The sequence below is a fragment of the Phoca vitulina genome, unplaced genomic scaffold (genome assembly GCF_004348235.1).
Source record: "Phoca vitulina isolate PV1807 unplaced genomic scaffold, GSC_HSeal_1.0 scaffold16, whole genome shotgun sequence".
NCBI classification, from domain to species: domain Eukaryota; kingdom Metazoa; phylum Chordata; class Mammalia; order Carnivora; family Phocidae; genus Phoca; species Phoca vitulina.
Window position 1 is genome coordinate 26,688,127 of NW_022589719.1, and position 22,123 is coordinate 26,710,249.

Here is a 22,123-nt window from a genome sequence, read left to right on the forward strand (position 1 = left end):
CCCCCCCCCCCCCCCCCCCCCCCCCCCCCCCGCCGCCTTGTGTTCAGATAATTTGTTAGAGCTGCTCACAGAACTCAGAACCATTTTACTTACTGGATCACTTGTTTATTATAAAAGGATATAACTAAGGAAAAGCCAGGTGAAAGAGATGTATAGGGCAAGGTATGGGGGAAAGGGTGAGAAGTTTCTGTAATGGAACCAACATGAGTTAGCTCCTTGGTGAATAACAGATAGAAACTACACCAGAAAAAAGGAAAGGAAACTTTATTTGCAACAAATAAGGTGATCTGGGAGAATAATTTCCGAAGCTGTGACTCTCCTAGTAAGGGTGAATGGGTTCCTTTTATTTAGGGTTAGGATGAATATTTAGATAGAGAAGCCTTATCATATGTAGAGGCTGGTGTAAGGCCATGTATGTGCCTTAAGGAAACATGCCTATACATATATATTTGTAAATGAGGCTTGTGCTCCTTCTTGGGCAGAGATTTTAGTGTTATAATGAGGTGACAGTAGTTGGTCATTCTAGGGGTTACTCCATGATCCATCTGGGCAGGCGCAAGTCAGGGGTTACATTCATACTGGTTTGGGTGGTGTGGGCTGGCTGGAGGTCTTGTCTGGACAGTCACTATTGCTTGAGGGGTGGTTTCGGTTTCCATTTGCCTGAGTTAAGAGATAAGCTAGAAAGAGGAGAAAAAATGTGAGACAAAGGTCGGTGAGTACAAGCAGGTGGGCAGTAAAGGTCAGGTCTTGGGGTCTAGCTGGTGTCATTTCCCTTCCCTCCCCAGTCAGAGCATGCCATTCTCCCCAAATCTCCATGTCTTTACCAATCTGGAAGCTCTTTGAACCCTGTCTTGGGTTTTTATAGAGGCTTCATTGCAGCCATGATTGATTAAATCATTGGCTTTTGGTGTTCCATTCATCCTCCAGGCCCTCGTCTCCCCAGAAGTAGGGGGCAGGAGAATAAAAGTTCAACCTTCTGGCAACCAACTACCTTCCTTAGGTGGGGTCCAAAAGTCATGTTATTAACATGATAAGAAACACCTTTGTCACTCTTAACAGGAAATTCCAAGGGTTTGGGGAGCTGCAAGTTAGGAACTTGTGATGAAGACCTAATAGATTTCTTACAGATCACAACATCACACTAGCCAAGTTGACACATAAAATTAACACATAAATGACATTAAATTAAATTAAAATTCATGTCTTCAATTTATAGCAGGTTTTATGTTCTTGTTAACTGTTACTTTTGCTTTCTCTGTTTAATTTGATCTTTTATCCCATTTCTTAATCCTTTCTACTTTTGTTCTATTTTCTCAGCGTAACACCTTTTCTTCAAGGTTTTAATTCTTGCTATCATATTTTTAATTTCCAAATACTTTTTTTTGAGTGTATTACTATTGGTTTTTTTTGAAGATGTATTTATTTTAGAGAGCAAGTGTGAGTTGGGGGAAAGGTAGAGAGGGGAAGAGAAAGAGAGAATCTTAAGCAGACTCCCTGCTGATCACGGAGCCCAATGCAGGACTTGATCTCATGACCCTGAGATCACCACCCAAGCCATAATCAAGAGTCGGCTGTTCAGGGGCACCTGGGTGGCTCAGTCGTTAAGCGTCTGTCTTCAGCTCAGGTCATGATCCCAGGGTCCTGGGATCGAGCCCTGCATTGGGCTCCCTGCTCCACGGGAAGCCTGCTTCTCCCTCTCCCTCTCCCACTCCCCCTGCTTGTGTTCCCTCTCTCGCTGTCTCTCTCTCTGTCAAATAAATAAAATCTTTAAAAAAAAAAAAAAAGTCAGCTGTTTAACTGACTGAGCCACCCAGGTGCCTATATTCTTTAACAATATACTTGCCTCCCATCCTAGGATATATTTATGTGTGTGTGTGTGTATATATATATATATATATTTTTTTTTTTTCCTCTTCCCTGAATTGCCCATTTCTTTCAAGTTGTTTTTCCCATTTGTTTCTTTAGCCTCTCAGAAATTTTTATCAAGTTTTGGGTGTTCCCTAACTTTCTTCTGATTTTTTTAGAGTAAAGTACTAAAATGCTGATTGGGAGGGCTGTGTACACAGATTAGACATCTATCTGCTATAAAGGGATGATGTGGGCCTGGTCTTTCTGTAGGCCATTTCTGTTTCCTCAGAAATTCTGCTGTCTCTGGTTACATGAGGTAGGTCAGTGATCAGTGAGGAGGGTCCTCAGCATTTATTATTTTTGCTTCCATTTAATTACCCCTATTCTCTGATAATACTTCACCTCTGCTCTTATCTGAAGTTGTTGCTGTCAGAGCCTGTCTAGTTCAGCCTTTCCTAAATAGTAAACCTCTGCTCAAAAGGAGGGATAGTTGCTGGCAGCATGGGATGAAAGGGTCTGGTTGTTCATTCTGCTTTTAAAACCTTCCACCTGCTCTTTTCTCTTTTCAGTCTTACTCTTTGTAACCTCTTTCAGAGGTACCTGTGACTTTGATTCCTGTTCCTTTCTGAAGTGGCTAAAAGTGTATATGTGTATGTGTGCTTGCTTGCTACTCGTTTATTTCCCCACCTTCTAGTGTAAGTTTAAACTCCTTTTGATGTATAAAATCTTTATCACTATCCTGGTTTTGGTCTTCTAAAATTTTGTTAAATGAAATCATAGGACTGTTGTCTCCTTTAGAGTTCTTTGACTGTGTTTCTTAGTCATTTTTACTTCTGTCATTTTAGTGACATTTTAGAAGGAAACAGAAAAAAAAGTATATTTCAGTCTGCTGTGTTTAATAGTATTGAAGTCCCCCTGCACATTATTTAAAACTTAAAACCTTGATTAATTCTAATATTCCTCTTATTCCATCTAATCTATGTAACATCCCACCAAATCTATTCTTGTTTTGTTTCTTACATCCAAGAATGTGAAGAGTGAAAGAGTGAATCATTATGTTGGGGACGATCTCAGAGATCATCTCTAATCCTTCATTTTATAGACGAGAAAATTGAGACTATCAGCTATGTCTTTTGCTTTAGGACACATCATCCTGAATTAGTGTCCTAATACAGTTTATTATTTCTTGTCCTTTGGTTGGCTGGATGGTTCTCCTGCTGTTCTCCTGGGCTCATTGGGCAGCTGCAGGCACATAACAGCTGAAAGGGCTTGATGGAGCAAGATGGCTACGCCGGCATGTGTGGCAGTTGGTGCTGGCTGTGAGCCAGCACCATGGTTTTCCTCCTCATGGCCTCTCATCCTCCACTAGGCTAGTCCAGCTTCTTAATAACATGGCAGTCTCTGGGCAGCTTTCCAAAAGGGCAGGCCTCACTTGCAAAAGTGCCTCTCAAACCTCTGTTTGTGTCACATTTGCATCTTATATTCCATCACCAGAACCCTGTATTCCATTGTTTTGGACCTTTCTGTATCACTAAAAATCCTGGGCTTTGCTGTAAAACCAGAGGATTAGAAAGTTGCTTGGTGGACATGGTGTTAGAAAAAGAGAGGTTCTAGGAGAAGGAGAATTACGTGATTCCAGCATTTCCTAGCATCAAGTTACTTGGTAACTCATGCATCCTTTTTTTAAAGGTGTTGCCTGAACCACCATGTTTGACCACAGGATTAGTTTTCTGTTGCTGTGTATCAAATTACCACAAGCTGAAAACAACACCCGTTTATCATCTCTTAGTTCCTCTGGGTCAGGAGTCTGGACACAGTTTAGCTATGTCTTCCACTTCGGGTCTCACAAGTCTCGAAATTAAAGAGGAGATGACCAGTAGATAGTTGGTTATAAAAGTTTGGGCTTTTAGACCGTCCTTGAACTCGGGAGTGGATGAGATCATGCAGGTGTTTTGGTAAGAAGAGAAGCAGGCCTATAAACACCAACATTTCAGGTTGAGTATGGAGAGCCCAAATGAGACTGAGAAGGATGAAAGGTCCAAGAACAAATGGTAGAAGTGAAGGAAAGGCAAAGCATTTTAATTTTTCGGAGAGGGTAGCTGGGACAGTAGTGGCAAAGGCTACCGAAAGATTATGCGTGATTAAGAACAGAAAGGTATCATACTGTTAGCTTTAGTTCAAGGGATCTGTGGATTAACCATATTCCATTATAGTTTTCTTTGTAAGTCTTCTTTTCAAATCCTATTTTATACACTTAAAAATAATAATCCTGGGAAGGAGTATATAAGCTTTACCACATCCCCCAGAGGAGTCCATAACACACAAAGGTAAGAGCTCCTGCTCAACATTGTTGACCTTGGCAAAAGCAGTTTTAAAGGAACAGTAGTATCACAACCAAAGTGCAAGATCTAGAAATGATGATGTATAATGCTGAGATAGTGAAAGTGCATGTAGAGGACAGAAGTGAGTTCAGGGTTTCTTTACTGTAAGAGTATCACCGTTAAAGAGCATAATTTTCAAAATCAGACAACCTGGATTTGAACTCTGCTTTGCTCTGAACTTACCATGTGACCTTGGGAAGTTTTCTTAACTTTTCCAGGTCTCTCAGTTTGCCTGTCTGTAAAATTAGGAAAGTATGTAATAAGTACTTAATGGAAGTATTTTGAGAATTCAGTGTAAGGTGATTCATGTGAACTACTTAGAACACTGGCGGTCACATGATATTATTCCTTATTATTGGTCACTAATTAGGTTAGCTCACATGCTAGATTCATTTTTAGGTGATTCTGCGTATGTGCTGTATTTTCATTGTATATTGATTTGTACTTTAATTATTAAAAGGCAACTCTTTCATAGTACATGGTGAGTGCCTCCTTATTAAAGCACCACCATTGTCTCTCACCCACTATACTGAGTACATATTGAAACCCCTAGGAAGGTGGCTATTACGATGGATACTATTTGACAGGCAAAAGTAGATTACAGGGAGAATGATATACAATAAGAGGAGACTCTAGGGCTGAGCTGTGGCATTTAAATCTAAAGGACAGAGGAGGAGGAGAAGCTACCAAGGAAAACTGAAAAGGGGAAACCAGGGAAGTAGGAAAAAGACCAAGAAAGTGTGATACCGTGAAAGCCAACTGTCAAAAGATAAGTAAGATGGGAACTGAAAAATGTCAGATCTAACTACATTGGGAACCTGAACAACGGCTGTTCTGGTAGAATAGCAGGGGCAGAGGCCACATAGCCATGATGCCCCTTTCTTCCTTACCTCTATATCTCACTATGGTCAGGATCTTCTCGTTTTGTGTAAACCCCCACCACCACCACCAAACCTGACCTCAAGTCTATCAACCTTTTATCTACTAGACTTTTTAAGGGGCGCCTGGGTGGCTCAGTCGTTAAGCATCTGCCTTCAGCTCAGGTCATGATCCCAGAGTTCTGGGATCGAGCCCCACATCAGGCTCCCTGCTCCGCGGGAAGCCTGCTTCTCCCTCTCCCACTCCCCCTGCTTGTGTTCCCTCTCTCGCTGTGTCTCTCGGTCAAATAAATAAATAAAATATTTTTAAAAAAAAAGAATTTTTAAGTAAGGTCCTTAGTGAAATTAGATACACTACAGTGTCATCCCAGTTGATTTCCTTAATTGCAACAACTCAAACTACCGCTCCTTTATTATGAATTCACCATGTGCCAGATTGATCTCCATTCAAGTCCTGTAACTCTTACCCTATAACCTTCAGAGATTCTGTAGTATCTGTCTAACTTCAAATTTCTTAGGCTTGCATCCAAAGCCTCTACAGTGTAGATGAATTATATTTCTTCAGCCTTATTGCTCATAATTCTCCTTAGGTGGACTCCCAAATTTCTCCCTATAGTATTTCCAAGACCGCATTATCTCTGAGCTTTTCTGTTTTTGCAGCACTGTTGTGCTTTTTCCTTTTCCTAGATTTATCTTCATTGTCAGCGTCACACCCATACTTCAGTACAACTGTCTTTACATGCCCAGATACCCTGCTACGCTATATTTTACCATCAAAATATGACAGAGTACTTAGGAGAGAATGGATTCAAAGACCTGAACAAAGCAAAACTGTATTATGGTTAATTTTTTTAAACAGATTTTATAATACAAAACTACTTCTGGAACAGAGGAACCAGTGAATAAGCAAATGTTGGGAATAGCTAAAAACATATTTCATGAAAGTTGAAAATGATCATTTTATGCGGACAATGCTAAATCTAGATCATAGCACTATAATTGAATATGATAATGGCAATTCCCAGTTGTAGGTAGGTAGCCCAGACCCCTTCCTCTGAACTTCACACCCACTGATGTTTTACTCAGCAGACATCTCAAATTGAACTTGTCCAGAATGGAATACATATTCTTGCTACTGTTTCCTCAAAACAACAAAAGACACCTGATCTTTCTCTGTGAATACTTTCACCATCTATCCAGTTGTCCAGGTCATAAATCTAGAAACTAAATCCATGACTTCTTTCTATTCCCCTCTATCCTTTTATGAAGTCATTCTTTTAGTCCTCTCTAGTCTGTCTCCTAAGTATTTTGTAAGTCTCCAGTTCTTTTCATCTCCAGAGCTATTACTCCTTTTCAAGCTATTGTTTGTTGCCTGGTCTATTGCAGTAGACTTAGCTAGGTCTCTTTGAGTCCACTCTTCCCCTCCCCCCCCCCCCCCCCCCCCCCCCCCGAGGTGATTCTCTAGCCGGCAACCAGAGTGATCATTAAAACTGCAAATGTCATCGCGCCACATGCCGACTTAAATTCTTCCTCTGGCTTTCTGTGGCTATTAGGATAAAATCTAAAATCCTTCAAGGATCTTTGATCTTTTTTTTTTTCCCCCAAGATTTATTTGAGAGAGAGAAAGAGCACTTGAGTGCAGTGGTGGCGGGGCGGTGGGAGAGCAGAGGGAGAGAGAATCTCAAGCAGACTCTGTGCTGAGCACAGAGCCCCATGCAGGGCTCGACTCGGGGCTCCATCTCACGACCCTGAGATCATGACCTGAGCCAGAATCAAAAGTTGGGTGCTTAGCTGATTATAAGCCACCCAGGCTCCCCAGGGACCTTCTTTATTAGACATTTTCCTGCCTTTTCAGCAACAGTATAAATGATGACAGTTGTCCTGTTCTCTCTGCTCCAGTCATACTGGTCTTCTTTCTTTCAGTCCGCATCTCATGATATTTGCACATGCTCTTCCTACTTCCCGTCTATCACCTAGCTAGCACTTACTCATCCTTCAGAGTCCAGCCATATCTATTCAAATTTAAATGTTAAATTTTGAGCTATAGAGACTGTTCAGTTAATGAACACTAGTTTTCAAAGCGACAGTGTCAAGAATACATCCTTTCACTTTCTCAAACCTGCGTCTAAGCAAAGTCTCAATGTTTTTAAGAGAACTAATTCATCTAATGCCTGTACTTTGAAGATTAATAACTTAATCACTTTGTGATTCTCATTTTTTGACCTGAAATTTTAAGATCCATAGAAGTTTTATAAATGCTCATTAGTATTTTTTTATCCTTTACTTTCTCTGTGTTCCAGTGGCTGATAGCTGCCCTGGTAAGAAAGAAAATAAAAGCATAGATATAGTAAGTAGTGAAGAAAATGACTGTAATAAGAAAGAAAAATCCTAAGTATTAACACATATATACACACACAGTCTTGTTGATTTAAAAATGAGTAAACCAGATTGAAATGTACTAATCATTTGGGGCGCCTGGGTGGCTCAGTCGTTAAGCGTCTGCCTTCGGCTCAGGTCATGATCCCAGGGTCCTGGGATCGAGCCCCGCATCGGGCTCCCTGCTCTGCGGGGGGGCTGCTTCTCCCTCTCCCACTCCCCCTGCTTGTGTTCCTTCTCTCGCTGTGTCTCTCTCTGTCAAAAAAAAAAAAGACTTGTTGAAATGTACTAATCATTTAATTTCTTAATTGAAGTTTGAAAATCTCTCAGCTTTGTTCTAGTTTTTTTTTTTAATTTTTTTATTGTTATGTTAATCCCCATACATTACATCATTAGTTTTAGATATTGTTCTAGTTTTTAATAATAAAATATGCCTTCTATTTCTCTGTTTTAAAACAAATATGTGCAGTTTTAGATTAAAAATTCACTTTCATGGAATAATTCTTGTGGTCTTTAAGTCAGTATATTGCATAAATGAGACCCTCTCTTGGCACCTTGAACCTTTGGCTGAGTGGAAATAAGCCACATCTGAATTAAGCCCTTCACTGGCGCTTTTCCCATTTCTCTTTTATATGGTTAGGAGTGGTATAATAGAAAGAATACAGACTTTGGACTTGAATATACCTGGGTTCAAATCCCAGCTCCACAGCTTAATTTGTGAGGCTGGGGAAGTTAGTTACTTGCTTTCCTCATCTGTACAAACAAGAATAGACAATGTTATGAGGACTAAATTTGAAAAAAATATATCCTCATACTGTCAGGCACTTAATACTTGTCAAGTATTTTTTAGTTTTCCAGGGAAAAAATGTAAATATTTAAATAGAAATGAGAAGATCTTTACTGTGGTTTCTTCCCAGCTTACCAACCAACCATTCCCTGTTTCACCCCAAAGTCAATGTTAGCTTTGTAATCTTGAACAAGGCATTTAATTTCTCTAAGCTTCAGTTAGAAAGCTAGGGCAACCTGAAGGAGAACCAGATCATACTAGAATAGCCCTTCTGCCTTGAAGTGTTTTATCATGATGAAGTGGCTCTCATCTTTTGGAATTTGATGAGTTAGGTTGTTTTGAAAGAATTATCTGTTGCTGTAGGATTGAGATAAATTACTGTTACATTTTCATCTTTTGCTGCCTAAAAGAATTAGGAGTAACTTCCCTGCCATTAGTGACAGTATCTTTTTGTCTTAATTATACTATCAACCATTCTTTCTTTGTCCCTTTTTCCTCTTTCAAGAATGTGGTTGTATGCTCTGTGCCTACATGTTATGTTGCTCAGACAGTAGTTTGCCTGATGTCTTCCTTCACTTAGGGTATTATGGGGGTTTTTTCTTCTTTCTTACTGTACATCAAGGAGCCTCTTCAAAGTCAACTGCTATTATAAGAAACAGCTAGAAATTAATCTTTAAAGTGTCACACAAAAGAAACTTGGTTCTTTTCTATCTGGTCATGATTGTTTATCCTAATGTATGGGTTATCCTTTGGTTGTCAATTTCTACTGTGGGAACCTGACAGTGCCTTTTGTTTTGGGATTTTTTGAGGTTAAATTCACCCAACAAAATTAACCATATTATTTTCGTATTTTTACTTTTTAGAGAGAGAAAGAGAGCGGGGTAGGGGTGGAGGGAATCTCAAGCAGGCTCCATGCCCAGTGTGGAACCTGTCTCCGGGCTCGATCTCACAATCCTGAGATCATGACCTGAGCTGAAATCAAGAGTTGGACACTTAACCAACTTTACCACCCAAGTGCCCCAAAATTAACCATTTTAAAGCCTACAATTTAGTGACATTTAGTACATTTATAATGTTATTTATACAACATTATTTCTATCTAGTTCCAGACATTTTCATTCCCACCAAACAAGACCCCATGCCCATTAAAAATAGTCTTCCTCTATTAACCCCCCTCCCTAGCCTCTAACAAAGATTAATCTGCTTTTACCTCATTTACCTTAAAACATTAATTTGAATCTACCTATTCTGAATATTTTGTGTAAGTGGAATCCTACATACGACTTTCATGTCTCCTTCTGTTGTATAGCATAGTACTTTCAAGGTTCATCCATGTTGTAGCGTGTTAATACATACTAGTATTTCATTCCTTTTTATGAGTAATATGCTACTGTATGGATATACTTCATTTTGTTTATCCGTTCAGTGTTTGATGGACATTTGGATTGTTTTCACATTTTGGCTTTTGCGAATTGTACTGAAATGAACATTCATGTACAAGGATTTGTTTGGAAACCTGTTTTCAATTTTGGGGGACCATACCTAAGAGTGGAATTGCTGGGTTAGATGGTAATTTTATATTTGTTTTTGAGGAACTGCCTGTTTTCCACAGTGGCTGCAGCCATCCTTTCACATTCCCACCAGCAATGTACAAGAGTTGTAGTTTCTCCACATCTCTCCAACATTTGTTATTTCTGGGTTGGTTTTTTTTTTTTTTTTAAGATTTTTATTTATTTATTTGACAGAGAGACAGTGAGAGAGGGAACACAAGCAGGGGGAATGGGAGAGGGAGAGGCAGCCTTCCCGTGGAGCAGGTAGCCCCAACGTGGAGCAGGTAGCCCCAACGTGGGGCTCGATCCCAGGACCCTGGGATCATGACCTGAGCCGAAGGCAGATGCTTAACGACTGAGCCACCCAGGCGCCCTATTTCTGGGTTGTTTTTAAGTTATTATTAGAGCTATCCTAGTTAGTGTGAAATGGTAATCTCATTATGGTTTTTATTTGCATCTCATAAATGATTTATATTGAGCATCTTTTTGTGTTTTGTTTTGTTTTTTTTTTGCCATTCATGTATCTTCTTTGGAGAAGTGTCTTAAAGTTCTTTGCTCATTTTTTAGTTGGTGTTTGTCTTTTTGTTGAACTGGGAGTTCTTTATATATTCTGAATATTAGGCTCTTATTAGATATATAATGCCTGTAAATAATTTTCTCTCGTTCTGTAGGTTTTTCTTCCAAGAGTTTTTTAGTGTTAGCTCTTATATTTAGGTCTTTGATCTATTTTGAATTAATTTTTACATATGGCATAAAGTAAGAGTTCAACTTCATTCTTTGCATGCAGATATATAGTTGTCCTAGCACTCTTTTTTGAGGAGACTATTCTTTCCCCATTAATGATCTCAGCAAACTTGTTGAAAATCTGTTGACCATAGATGTATGGGTTTATATTGAGACTGTGAATTCAGTTCTTTTGGTCATTCTGTCTGTCCTTATGCCAGTACCACACTGTGGTACTGATTGATTACTGCAGTTTTGTTTTTTGTTTGTGTGAGTGTAGGGGGGTGTTTAAGATTTTATTTATTCAAGAGAGAGAGAGCACAAGTAGGGGGAGCAGCAGAGCAGAGGGAGAAGCAGGCTTCCCGGTGAGCAGGGAGCCTGATGTGTGGCTCTAACACAGGACCCTGAGATCATGACCTGAGCTGAAGGCAGTCGCTTAACAGACTGAGCCACCCACGTGCCCTATTTCCTGCAGCTTTGTTGTGAGTTGTAAATTGTGAGACTGGGAAGAACAAAGTGAGTCTTTTTTTCAAGATTGTTTTGGATAATCTAGGTCTCTTACATTTTCATATAAATTTTAGGATCACGTTGTCAATTTCTGCAAAAAAGGAAGCTGGGATTTTGATAGGGATTATATTTAATCTGTAGATCAATTTGGGGACTATTGACATTTTACCTATATTTAAGTATTTTATTGTTTTTAATTGAATTGTAAATGGAATTATTTCCCTTTTTCGATTATTCATTGCTGGTACATTTAAAACAGAATATTTTTGTGTGTTGATCTTGTATTTTGCAACTTTGCCAAATTTGTTACCTTTAATAGTTTTGCAGAATCTTCAGAATTTTCTTTAGAAATAGGGTCATTTCATCTGCGAATAGAGGTAGTTTTACCTCTTTCTTTCCAATTTGGGTAGCTTCCACCACCCCCTTGGCTAATTGCTCTGGCTAGAACTTCCAGTACAGCTTTGAAAAGAAATGGAGAAAGGGGGCATCCTTGTCTTGTTCCTGATCTTAGGGAGAGAGCTTTTAGTCTTTTGTCATTGAGTATGTTAGCTCTGGGGTTTTGATAAGTGCCCTCTATCGGGTTGAGGAAGTTTCATTCTATTCTAGTTTGCTGTGTGTTCTTACCATGAAAGTCTGCTAAATTTTGTTAAATGCTTTTTCTACATCATTTGGGATGATTGTGTGGGGTTTTTTTCCCTTCATTCTATTAGTGTGGTATATTATAACAATTGATTTTTGTATATTGAACCACCCTCATAATCCTAGGATACATCCCATTTGATCTTAGTGTTAAAATGCTGCATAGTCTTAATATGCTGCTGACTTTGGTTTGCAAGGGAAATTGTTCAGTAGTTTTCTTGTGGTGTCTTTGTCTTTGGCATCAGAGTAATGATGGCCTTACAGAATGAATCGAGAAGTGTTCCCTCTTATTTTTTTGGAAGAATTTGAGAAGGGTTAGTGTTAATTCTTTAAATGATAAGTAGAATTCACCAGTGAAACCATCTGCTCCTGGGCTTTTTTTTTTCTATTGGGAGGTATTTGATTTTGGAAGTCGTCATTGTATTTATTTTTTTGTTTGTTTCAAATTATTTAAATTCTAGTTAGTTAACATAATAGTGTAATGTTGGTTCAGATGTAGAATTCATTGATTCATCACTTACATACAACGCTCAGTGCTCATTACATCATGTGCCCTCCTTACTTAAAACCCATCACCCATTTGGCCCAACCCCATCCACCTCCTTCCATCCACCCTCAGTTTGTTCTCTGTAGTTGAGTCTCTTACGGTTTGCTTCCCTCTTTTTTTTTTTTTTTACCCCTTTCCCATATGTTCATCTGTTTTGTTTCTTAAATTCCACATATGAGTGAAATCGTATGGTATTTGTCCTTCTCGACTAACTTACTTTGCTTAGCATAATACTCTCTAGCTCCATCCATTTCATTGCAAATGGCAAGATTTCCTTCTTTTTGATAGCTGAGTAATACTCCATTGTGTGTGTGTGTGTGTGTGTGTGTGTATACATATACACACACACACACATCACATCTTCTTTATCCATTCATCAGTGAGTGGACATTTAGGCTCTTTCCATAGTTTGGCTATGGTTTATAATGTTCTTTGGGAGGTTTTTGATTACTGATTCTTTGTCTTCACTTGTGTGTTCAGGTTTCTGTTTCTTCTTGAGTTAGTTTTCAGATGTGTCTAGGTGTTTATTTCATGTAGGTTATCTAATTTGTTCGCATACAATTGTTAATTGTGTTCTCAGTCCTTTTTATTTATGTAAGGTCGGTAATAATGTATTCACTTTAATTTCTAATTTTAGTAATTTGAGTCTCTCTCTTTTTTTTTTTTTTAGTTTAGCTGAAGGTTTTAATTCCTTCCTTCTGCTAGCTTTGGCTTCCTTTTTCCCTTTTTTTCTTTAAGGTGTAGATTATTGACATGTGGGTTTTTTTTTTTTCTATTTTAATGTAAGCATTTATAGCTATAAATTTCTCCCCAAGCACTGCTTTTGCTGCAACGTTGTAAGTTATGCTATCTTGTGTTTTCCTTTTCACTCATCTTCAAGTGTTTTCTAATTTCCTTTGTGATTTCTGTAACCTATTTGTTTGAAGAGTGTGTTTAATTTCCACATATTTGTGAATTTTCTAGTTTTCTTTCTGATACTGATATCTGGTTTCATTCCATTGTGATTAGAGAACATTCTTTATATGATCTGTCTTTTTAAATTTCTTGAGACTTGTTTTGTGGCCTAGCATATGATCTTCCCTGGAGAATCTTCTGTGTGCACTTGAGAAGACTGTGTATTCTGGTTTTGTGTGAAGTATTTTTTATATATCTGTTAGGTCTGATTTTTTCATAGGATTGCTCAAGTCCTCTATTTCCTAACTGGACTTCTGACTAGTTACTCTATCCATTACTGAAAGTAAGGTATTGAAGTCTCTCTCTTATTTTAGTACTGGCTGTTTCTCCTTTTAATTCTGTCATTTTTTTTGCTTCATATATTAGGTGTGTATATGTTTATAATCTTTATATCTTCTCGATTGACCCTTTTATCAATATACAGTGTCCTTTTTTGTCTCATAACAGTTTTTGAGAATGAATGAGTGGGAAGGAAAACTGAAAGGAAATGCATATCTGATTTAATAATTATGTCAGGTTATTAGCAGTTCCCACTGCTGTTCTGTGCATTTCAAACTAGTTTTATTTCATTACTTAAATGTATTTTCATAAAACTTTCAAAGAGTATAGTTAAAGTTGAAGTAGCCCCCCCATTCACCCCCTTGTTCCACAGTGGAGGAAACTATATTTTTCAGATCTTAAAAAAAATGTTATATATAGTTTTGTGTCTTATTTTTTGCTTAATTTCTGTTTAACAATATTTTTGCCAACAATTCCATGGCATTCTTTACAGATACCTCTATATAATATTCCATCTCAGTAATATGCCATGGTTTATTTGAACATTTTCTTGTTGAGTGAGGGATAGGTCGTTTCCGTTCTTTAGCTGTTATAAACATGAACCCCCGTGTGCCAGTTTATTTTCCTAGGGTAGATACTGAGGAATTACTGGGCATATTTTTGGACCTTCTCTGGAAGTGACCAGTATTTATCAATTTCTTGTATATCCTTCCAGAAATATTATTATCCTATAAAAGATACATGTCTTAACATGTATAGCATATTTATTTCTATGTCTACATATAAAACAAATGTATACCTATGTAGTATTTGGATATTATATGGATATGGGTTTTTTTTCATAATAAAGTGGCATGGAGTTATTTCCATGCAGTTGCCTACTGACTAGATGTATCATAATTCACGTAACCAGGCCTCTCCTGATGTTTAGTTTTCTGCTCTTTCACCACTAAAAACAGTGCTATAATGACTACCTCTATACATAAGTCATTTCATAAGTGTGATTGTTATTGTAGGATAAATTCCTAGTAGTTGAAATTAATGTGAAAAGATACACATTTATAATTCTGATAGATACTGCCAAATTGTCCTTCATAGAGGTTTTGCCAGTGCACGTGCTATCATCTGTGTTACTGTCTCTTTCCCCCAGCGTTCCCAATACACACTTGTCAAACATTTGGATCATTGCCAGTATGATAGGGGAACAGTGGTGTCACACTAGTCCTTTTCATTTGAGTTTCTCCCATTATGAGAGGATTGACCTTTTGTTTGTGTGAAAGCCATGTGTTTTTACTGAACTGCTCTTTTTCTGTTGGGCTGTTAGACTTCGCTTATAGTGGAATTTGCCATGCTGAAAATTGTTTTTATGTTTATATAGTCACAGGTCTCAGTATTAAGACCTAAAATTTTGTGTTATTCTTAGAAAGGCCTTTTCCATCCTGAGATTATTAAAAGAATTGTCCATAATCAAAATACTTTTAATATACTAACATATATATATATACATATATATGTAATAAGTTACTCTAGGGATGAAAGTTATATTAAGCTTTTTATTATTTATTTATTGCTCAGGAGTGAATGGCCCTACCTCACTTCATTTGCCCTTCAAAGCATGAAGAAAATACAGGATAACAGGGACAGATTGTGTACCTTTGCATAGCATCTCATAGGATGATTGAAGCAGAGCTTGTCATGATTGCCCTGTAGACCAATTCAGATTCATGGTGTGGTTCTAAGAACTATTGAATAGAGTCAAGGGAAGGCATTTTTAGTATGGGATACCTCTTTCACAATTTCAGCGTTGTTCGATTGTTAAAACATCTGGACCTGTGATTCTTTCTTGTACTTTTATAAGAAGTTCTGGCCATCTTTCTGGGACCACTCCCAGTTTCTTTTGTTTCGGATGTAAAGGTTAGAATCCCATGAATTGAATTTGGTATATTTTGTATACTTCTTAGCAGTGCATTTTTTAGTAAATAAGACGATATAAAACTACTGCTTGACAACGTGGAAGTTTTTAGAGTGATGACAGTAAGGGTAAGTTTTCTCTCATCTTGTTTCTGTTATCTCAGTATAAAAACCTGAGGGGCTTTCGCCTGAACAAAAAATTAATTTACCTTCTTTTTTATTAACTTTTTATTTACAATAGTCGGTATACTGAGACGGTTATTGGTTAACCATAAACAATGGTATGTGTTTTCATCTAGATCCTAAGGAAGAGAAAGAGGAAGAAGATGATTCTACCCTCCCTCAGGAAGTTTCCGTTGCTGCAACTAGGCCTAGCCGGGGCTGGCGCAGCAGTACCAGGACGTCTGCTTCTAGGCATCATGACACAGAGAACACCCGGAGTTCTAGGTCGAAGACTGGTTCATTGCAGCTCATCTGCAAGTCAGAACCAAATACAGATCAGCTTGATTATGGTACAGTACAAGTGGAGTATGGTTATTAATAACCAGTTGCCTGCTGATTTTAAATGTAATGTTGAACAGCTTACCTTTCAGGGGTAGGTGTGGTGATACAGGCTTCGTTTATGAAGATAAGGTTTTGTTTTGCTTTCTTTATCCAGATGGGGCAGAAGAACATCAGTCTCCAGGTGGCATTAGGTAAGAAACTTCGTATTTCGTATTTACACCTTTGGGGACATAAAGTACACACAAAAGTTGTTTTCTGCTTGAAAGAACATTGAGCCTTTAAAAAAAAAATTAACTTTGGTTTTAGTATTTAGTTTAGATGTCACTTTGTTCTTGATTAGAGCTTTAACCACGTAATCTTTAGTTACCTTAGTTCCGAAAGCAGGTCTTTTTTTTTTTAAGATTTTATTTATTAGAGAGAGAGAGCGAGAGCAGGAACACAAGCAGGGGGAGTGGGAGAGGGAGAAGGAGGCCTCCCGCGAAGCAGGGAGCCCGATGCAGGGTTCGCTCCTAGGACCCCAGGATCATGACCTGAGCCGAAGGCAGACGCTTGCTTAACAACTGAGCCACCTAGGCACCCCCAGAAAGCAGGTGTTGAGTACTTTCTGTATTGGCTTATTCCGTGCTGGCCACTGATGGGAAGTGTGGATGTTTTGACTAGGATTTTTGAAATTTGTATTCCATGGTAAATCACGTGAACTTTTTTCTTTTTCTTTTTTTTTTTTTGCTTTGTTGATCTTTTTGGTAAAGCAGATCATTCGATTACTAGACATAGGATTATAAAGTCTGTTGTTTTTGTTTGTGTTTTAAGAGAGGGAGAAGGGGGGGGGTTTAGGGATAGAGGGAGATGGAGAGAGAATCTTGACGTGGGGCTCCATCTCACGACTCTGAGATCATGACCTGAGCTGAAATCAAGAGACACTTAACCAACTGAACCACTCAGGCACTGCATAAAGTCCGTTGTTTTTTGTTTTGTTTTGTTTTTGTTTTTTAGCTCTTAGTGCCATTGGGCAGTCATCATCTTACCTTTATTTAATCAAGTAATAGCATTCCTAGGATTTATGTATTTTTAGTTACGGTTATCATTGTGAGGATAAAACAGCTAGATTGCAGTCCAGTTAGACCATAAGGATGAAAATTCTAGATAACTTACTATGTGAATCTTTGGCAACCTCTAAATAAATTAGCAAATAAAATCCAGTCAGATAAAATCCTTACAACTAGAATTTCTAATCCAGAAATTTGCTTCTTTTTAGTAGTGATGAGGAGGAGGAAGAGGAAGAAGAGATGTTAATCAGTGAAGAGGAAATACCATTCAAAGACGACCCAAGAGATGAGACCTACAAACCCCACTTAGAGAGGCATGTCTCGGATTTTACTATAGACATGTTGATGAAAAATAAGTTAGGAAAGCACTGTTGCATGCTTTCATTTCACCTTGTTGCTGAACTGATGGGTATAGACTTAATTTTAAATGAGTAATTAATCATGCACTTGTTTTGCCAATTTAACATTATCCTGTAACTCCTTCACACAGCCTTCTCTTCTAGTTATATAACTATTTTGATCATATCCAAATTATTGGATGTCTGCATGTTTTACCTTGATGATACAAAGTATCATCAATTGCCGGAATATTTAGAATTTTTTACTTTTGTCTTTCTCTTTACAACTGTAGTGCATTCTGATTCCCAGGTATTGTTAGCCTAACGGCTTTTACTGTGCATGTGAGGAACAATTGACTGGAAATCACATTTCATGAGCTAAGGATCATAATTTTACAATAAATCGATGATAACCGCAGGTTTTACCCTTTTGTCACAGTTCCCTTTGCAAAGATCCTTTGCTGGATACCAGTGTTGAAATGTGTTTGTGTTTTCAGGGAAACCCCAAAACCACGGAGAAAATCAGGGAAGGTGAAAGAAGAGAAGGAGAAGAAAGAAATTAAAGTGGAAGTAGAGGTAGAGGTGAAAGAAGAAGAGAATGAAATTAGGGAGGATGAGGAACCTCCTAGGAAGTGAGTAGGCAATTACTACTAAAAATGGAAACCTAACAGATTTTGAAGCCACTGGTGGGAAAAAGAGTGGGAGTGTGAGGGGGGCTATTGACAGGTGCATATTGCTGCCTCAAGCAGCTGACAATTTCATTGCAGAGGCTCTCTGAAAAGTTTAAATTTAATCCAAAGCAATACTGAAAGATGTCTAAATGAGTGGGCAAGACAGCAGCTAATGGGATGCAGACAGAGTAGAGATAGCAAGAAAAAGTATGGCAAATGTGAATCCTCAAAAGAAGGGCAAATGAGGGCAAGTGATTGAAGAATCTTGACTTCCTGTCCAGCAACCATTACCTGTTGCAGAAATAAGATTTGTTTTAAGTGTTTAGTCTTTTTCGTTCTATTAAAAGGGTTTATATTCTTAGGATTTTTAGATAATAGATTATTTTATTCTACTTTTTAAATTGATTAAATTTAAGTGATAGACTTTTTACTGGAACGACTCTTCAAGTAGTAACCTTGAGGTTTATCCAAATCTTCCATAGTAATGTATAGTTTGTGATAGGTATGTATTTAACTTGTAGTGCAGATTTATTTAAGTGAAATTACTTCAGAATGACATCTTTGTTCGGCTTGTCAGATACGTTTTTGACTCTGTATTCTGCATTATCCTTTGTTTCTGCCACGTGCTCTTTGGTCTTGAGTATATGTCTTCAGCCATCATTCACTCTGTAAGCTTCAATCTGGAATATGTGGACAGTTACTCTGTTCTTTAATTATAGGAGAGGAAGAAGGCGAAAAGATGACAAAAGTCCACGATTACCCAAAAGGAGGTAATTTATACTCTTACTATGTTCCTTATTCCTGGTGGTAAGCACTTCACTCACGTAATTACTCATAATTACCCTGCAGGAATGGCTATGTAAAAATTTCTTAAATGCAACTTTATTAATGTCCTTGATGCAGAGTTCCTGTGTTTTTATTTCCATTGTAGGGTCTTTAAGTTTCTAAAAATCTTAACACTTCTTTTGGGAGGTCACTAGTTTATTTTGTGCTGTTTTTTAAAACTCTTACCAAACATTTGATAGTTTCTGGTTATTTCTAACATAAATTCTATGCAAGCTATATACTAGTAAAGAGATTTTAATTCTTCATGCTATAAAATTGCTGTTCCCTATAGTGCACTCAGTTAAGCCACTGTGCAGGGTGCCTCTTCTGTCTGCTAACTTTTCTCCTACATATTGATAATAGAAAAAAGCCTCCAATCCAGTATGTCCGTTGTGAGATGGAAGGATGTGGAACTGTTCTTGCTCACCCTCGCTATTTGCAGGTTAGTAAATTGTTATGTAAGGCAGCCTTTCAGGTTATGTTCCATTACTGATTTTTCTATTTCATGAGATGCTATAATTCGTGAACTTGTGTAGGCTTTATCATTGACATACAGTGTCAAAAAAAATCTTTCTTTAAAAAGGCATAAAATTACTTAAGTCATTGTGTTAAAAATGTCTAACAACATGAGGTTATTTAAAGGATTTCTTTGGAATCTTGGAATAGTCCAGTGTTTCCCATTGTGGTATAAATACTTCTGATATAAGAGATGATTGTACCAACAAACCAAAGACACAGATGAACAGACTTTATTTTAATGTGTATTTTTTAAAAATAAAATTAGCAACTCTAACCCGCGATTTCTTGAATAATGTTTCAAGTAAATAAATTAATTTTTAGGGTTTTTGTCTTTAGTAGATTTTTTTTTAAATGAATTAAAGATACAGCTTATATTTAGGTCTGGCAGAAAACATGAAAGTGAAATGTTTATCACTAAAGCTTAAGAAATGCCTGTTTGATTTTTAGTTTAGCAGCAAGGATAACATGAGACTAAGGCCCTACTCTCTGATTCTGTCTCTGTGCTAATAGTGATTGCTTCTGTTCTTCCACTGTATGCCGTGTGCTGCGCTAAGCACCATACAACACGTGATCTCTGTATCCTCGCAGTAATGCTGTGAGACACTTACAGTTGTCTTCATTTTACAAATGAGAACTGTAGCTCACAGTATTTAAGCACATTCCTGAGGTCACACTGCTCGTGAATGATAGACCCAGATTGGAATCCAGGTCTGTCTATTTCCATAGCCTGTGTTCTTAACTGTTTTATTATACTGCACCCCCCTTCCATATTCAGAGTATTTGGTTTCCCTTTAGCACTTTTTTAAGGGGGTGGGGGTGGGGGCAGAGGGAGAGAGAGAATCTCAAGCAGACTCTACCCAGCACAGAGCCTGATGTGGGGCTCCATCTCAGGACCCTGAGATCATGATCTGAGCCAAAATCAAGATTTGGATGCTTAACTGAGCCACCCAGGCATCCCTCTTTAAAACTTTTGACTTAGCAAAGGAACAAGCTTTCAGGAAGTCTTCATTTTTATCCCTCTTTATTTTCTCTTACTGTTTTAGCACCACATTAAGTATCAGCATTTGCTGAAGAAGAAATACGTATGTCCTCATCCCTCCTGTGGGCGACTCTTCAGGCTCCAGAAGCAACTTCTACGACATGCCAAACATCATACAGGTACTTTTTGAAATAAAATGTTTTACCAAGTGTTAAATGCGTTCTACTTTTAAATGTGTAGATTGGTAGTGATATTTTTTCCTAATGTAAATCTTAAGAGTCTACAGTCAAGTGTGAGAGAAAGGTATGAAAATAAAATGTAATAAAACAAATTTTACAAGGGATGAACAAATGAGGGCTTTTTACTTTTATCCTTTGATTTTATAAAGAACTTTCATGACCAGGATAATTTTTTATTGAGCACATATCCTGTATCAACTGTTACTGCTTATCCATCTATTCAACGTCACCAAGTTTGCTTGTATTATCCTTGTTTTACAGCTAAGAAACCAGAGGCTTTGCACATTATGTAACTTGCCTTTGGTCACACTGCTAGTTTTTAGCAGAACCAGGATTTTCTTTCTTTCTTTTTTTTTTTTTGAAGATTTTATTTATTCATTTGAGACACACAAAGAGAGATAGCATGAGCAGGGAGAGAGGGAGAGGGAGAAGCAGGCTTCCCGCTGAGCAGGGAGCCCGATGCGTGGCTCGATCCCAGGACCCTGGGATCACGACCTGAGCCGAAGGCAGACGCTTAACCATCTGAGCCACCCAGGTGCCCCAGAACCAGGATTTTCTAATTCCATTTCCAGGAGATACTTGCAATAGCTCTTACAGACTAGAAGTGAGGAGTATGAAGAGAGAGCCTCGATGGTGTAGAGGCTTGCCTGTTGACTTATGGTAACTAGTAAGTAGCTCCCGGCACTTCTGTGCTGCTGCAGTCCTGAAAGCTAGCTACTGACCTCACGTGTCATCTCCTGTAGGAACTGTTGGCTCAAAAAGAGAAACCTAATGTCTTCGTTATACATAATGTCGAATGATTTCAAATTCCATTCATTTGTAGCCACTGACAGTCTCCATGCAGTTCAGCTCATGGGAACAAATGAAGCTGGGTATTAGAGCTAATTGAGTAGGTGCCAGACACTGGATTATTACACACCATCTTCCCAACAGTTGTAGAGGGTAAGACTAAGAATTCTGATTGTCTCCTACCCAGGGTTACTTTTATTGTATGTGTGACTTAGACAAGTTACTTCTCACTTTCCCTCATCTGAGAAAAGGGGATAATAGTGTCACCGATATTGTGGAGTTAGTGTAAGGATAAAATGAGATCACATATAAAGTGCTCTTTGCTGCACGGGGCCTGGCACACGGTGGACGTTTCAGAGCACCAGGACTTGAGCTCAGGCCTGAATCACTGCCGAGTCTCCAGTCTCCGCATTGTACTGTGCGGCTTCGGGGAGAGGGCTGTCTCCACTCTGTTCCTTGCTGCGAGCTGCCTTTTCTCCACTCCTTCTCCCTGTTAATTATGTTTTATTCTCTACAAAGTAGTTTCTGACAACCAGCTTTAGCTAAATGTCATAGACCTACTATGAGAAACTGACTGTGTTTTAGAAGTTCAGTCCATTCCAAATATTTACATCTGGTTAGTACAGTTTTATGATGTTATTGTAGTTCTCTTTTTCCAAATTAGCGCAGACAGATCCCTTTGAAGATGTGATTTATTTAAGCAAGTGGATGCCCCACCCAGGTTTGCCATGCGACTATGAAGCTAGAAAGGTGGACAAGATCTGGGAGACACTACGAATTGTCCTTGGGTTAAAAGTGCATTTTTAGACGTTGCCTACTCAGCATGTGGAGGA

General features: G+C 38.2%; 1 protein-coding gene across 2 annotated transcripts in view; it reads left to right on the forward strand.

The window, feature by feature from the left end:
• The window catches only part of ZFP91 (ZFP91 zinc finger protein), a 43,727-nt gene that overhangs the window by 16,278 nt on the left and 5,326 nt on the right, over positions 1-22,123 (forward strand). The window contains exons 3-9 of one of the 2 annotated variants that reach the window (XM_032414213.1): positions 15,680-15,892; positions 16,039-16,075; positions 17,140-17,244; positions 17,766-17,900; positions 18,659-18,709; positions 19,128-19,206; positions 20,327-20,441. In XM_032414213.1, the coding sequence (XP_032270104.1) occupies positions 15,680-15,892; positions 16,039-16,075; positions 17,140-17,244; positions 17,766-17,900; positions 18,659-18,709; positions 19,128-19,206; positions 20,327-20,441 (735 nt within the window). The remainder of the gene's footprint in view (positions 1-15,679; positions 15,893-16,038; positions 16,076-17,139; positions 17,245-17,765; positions 17,901-18,658; positions 18,710-19,127; positions 19,207-20,326; positions 20,442-22,123) is intronic. The other variant, XM_032414214.1, reaches the window with a different exon arrangement.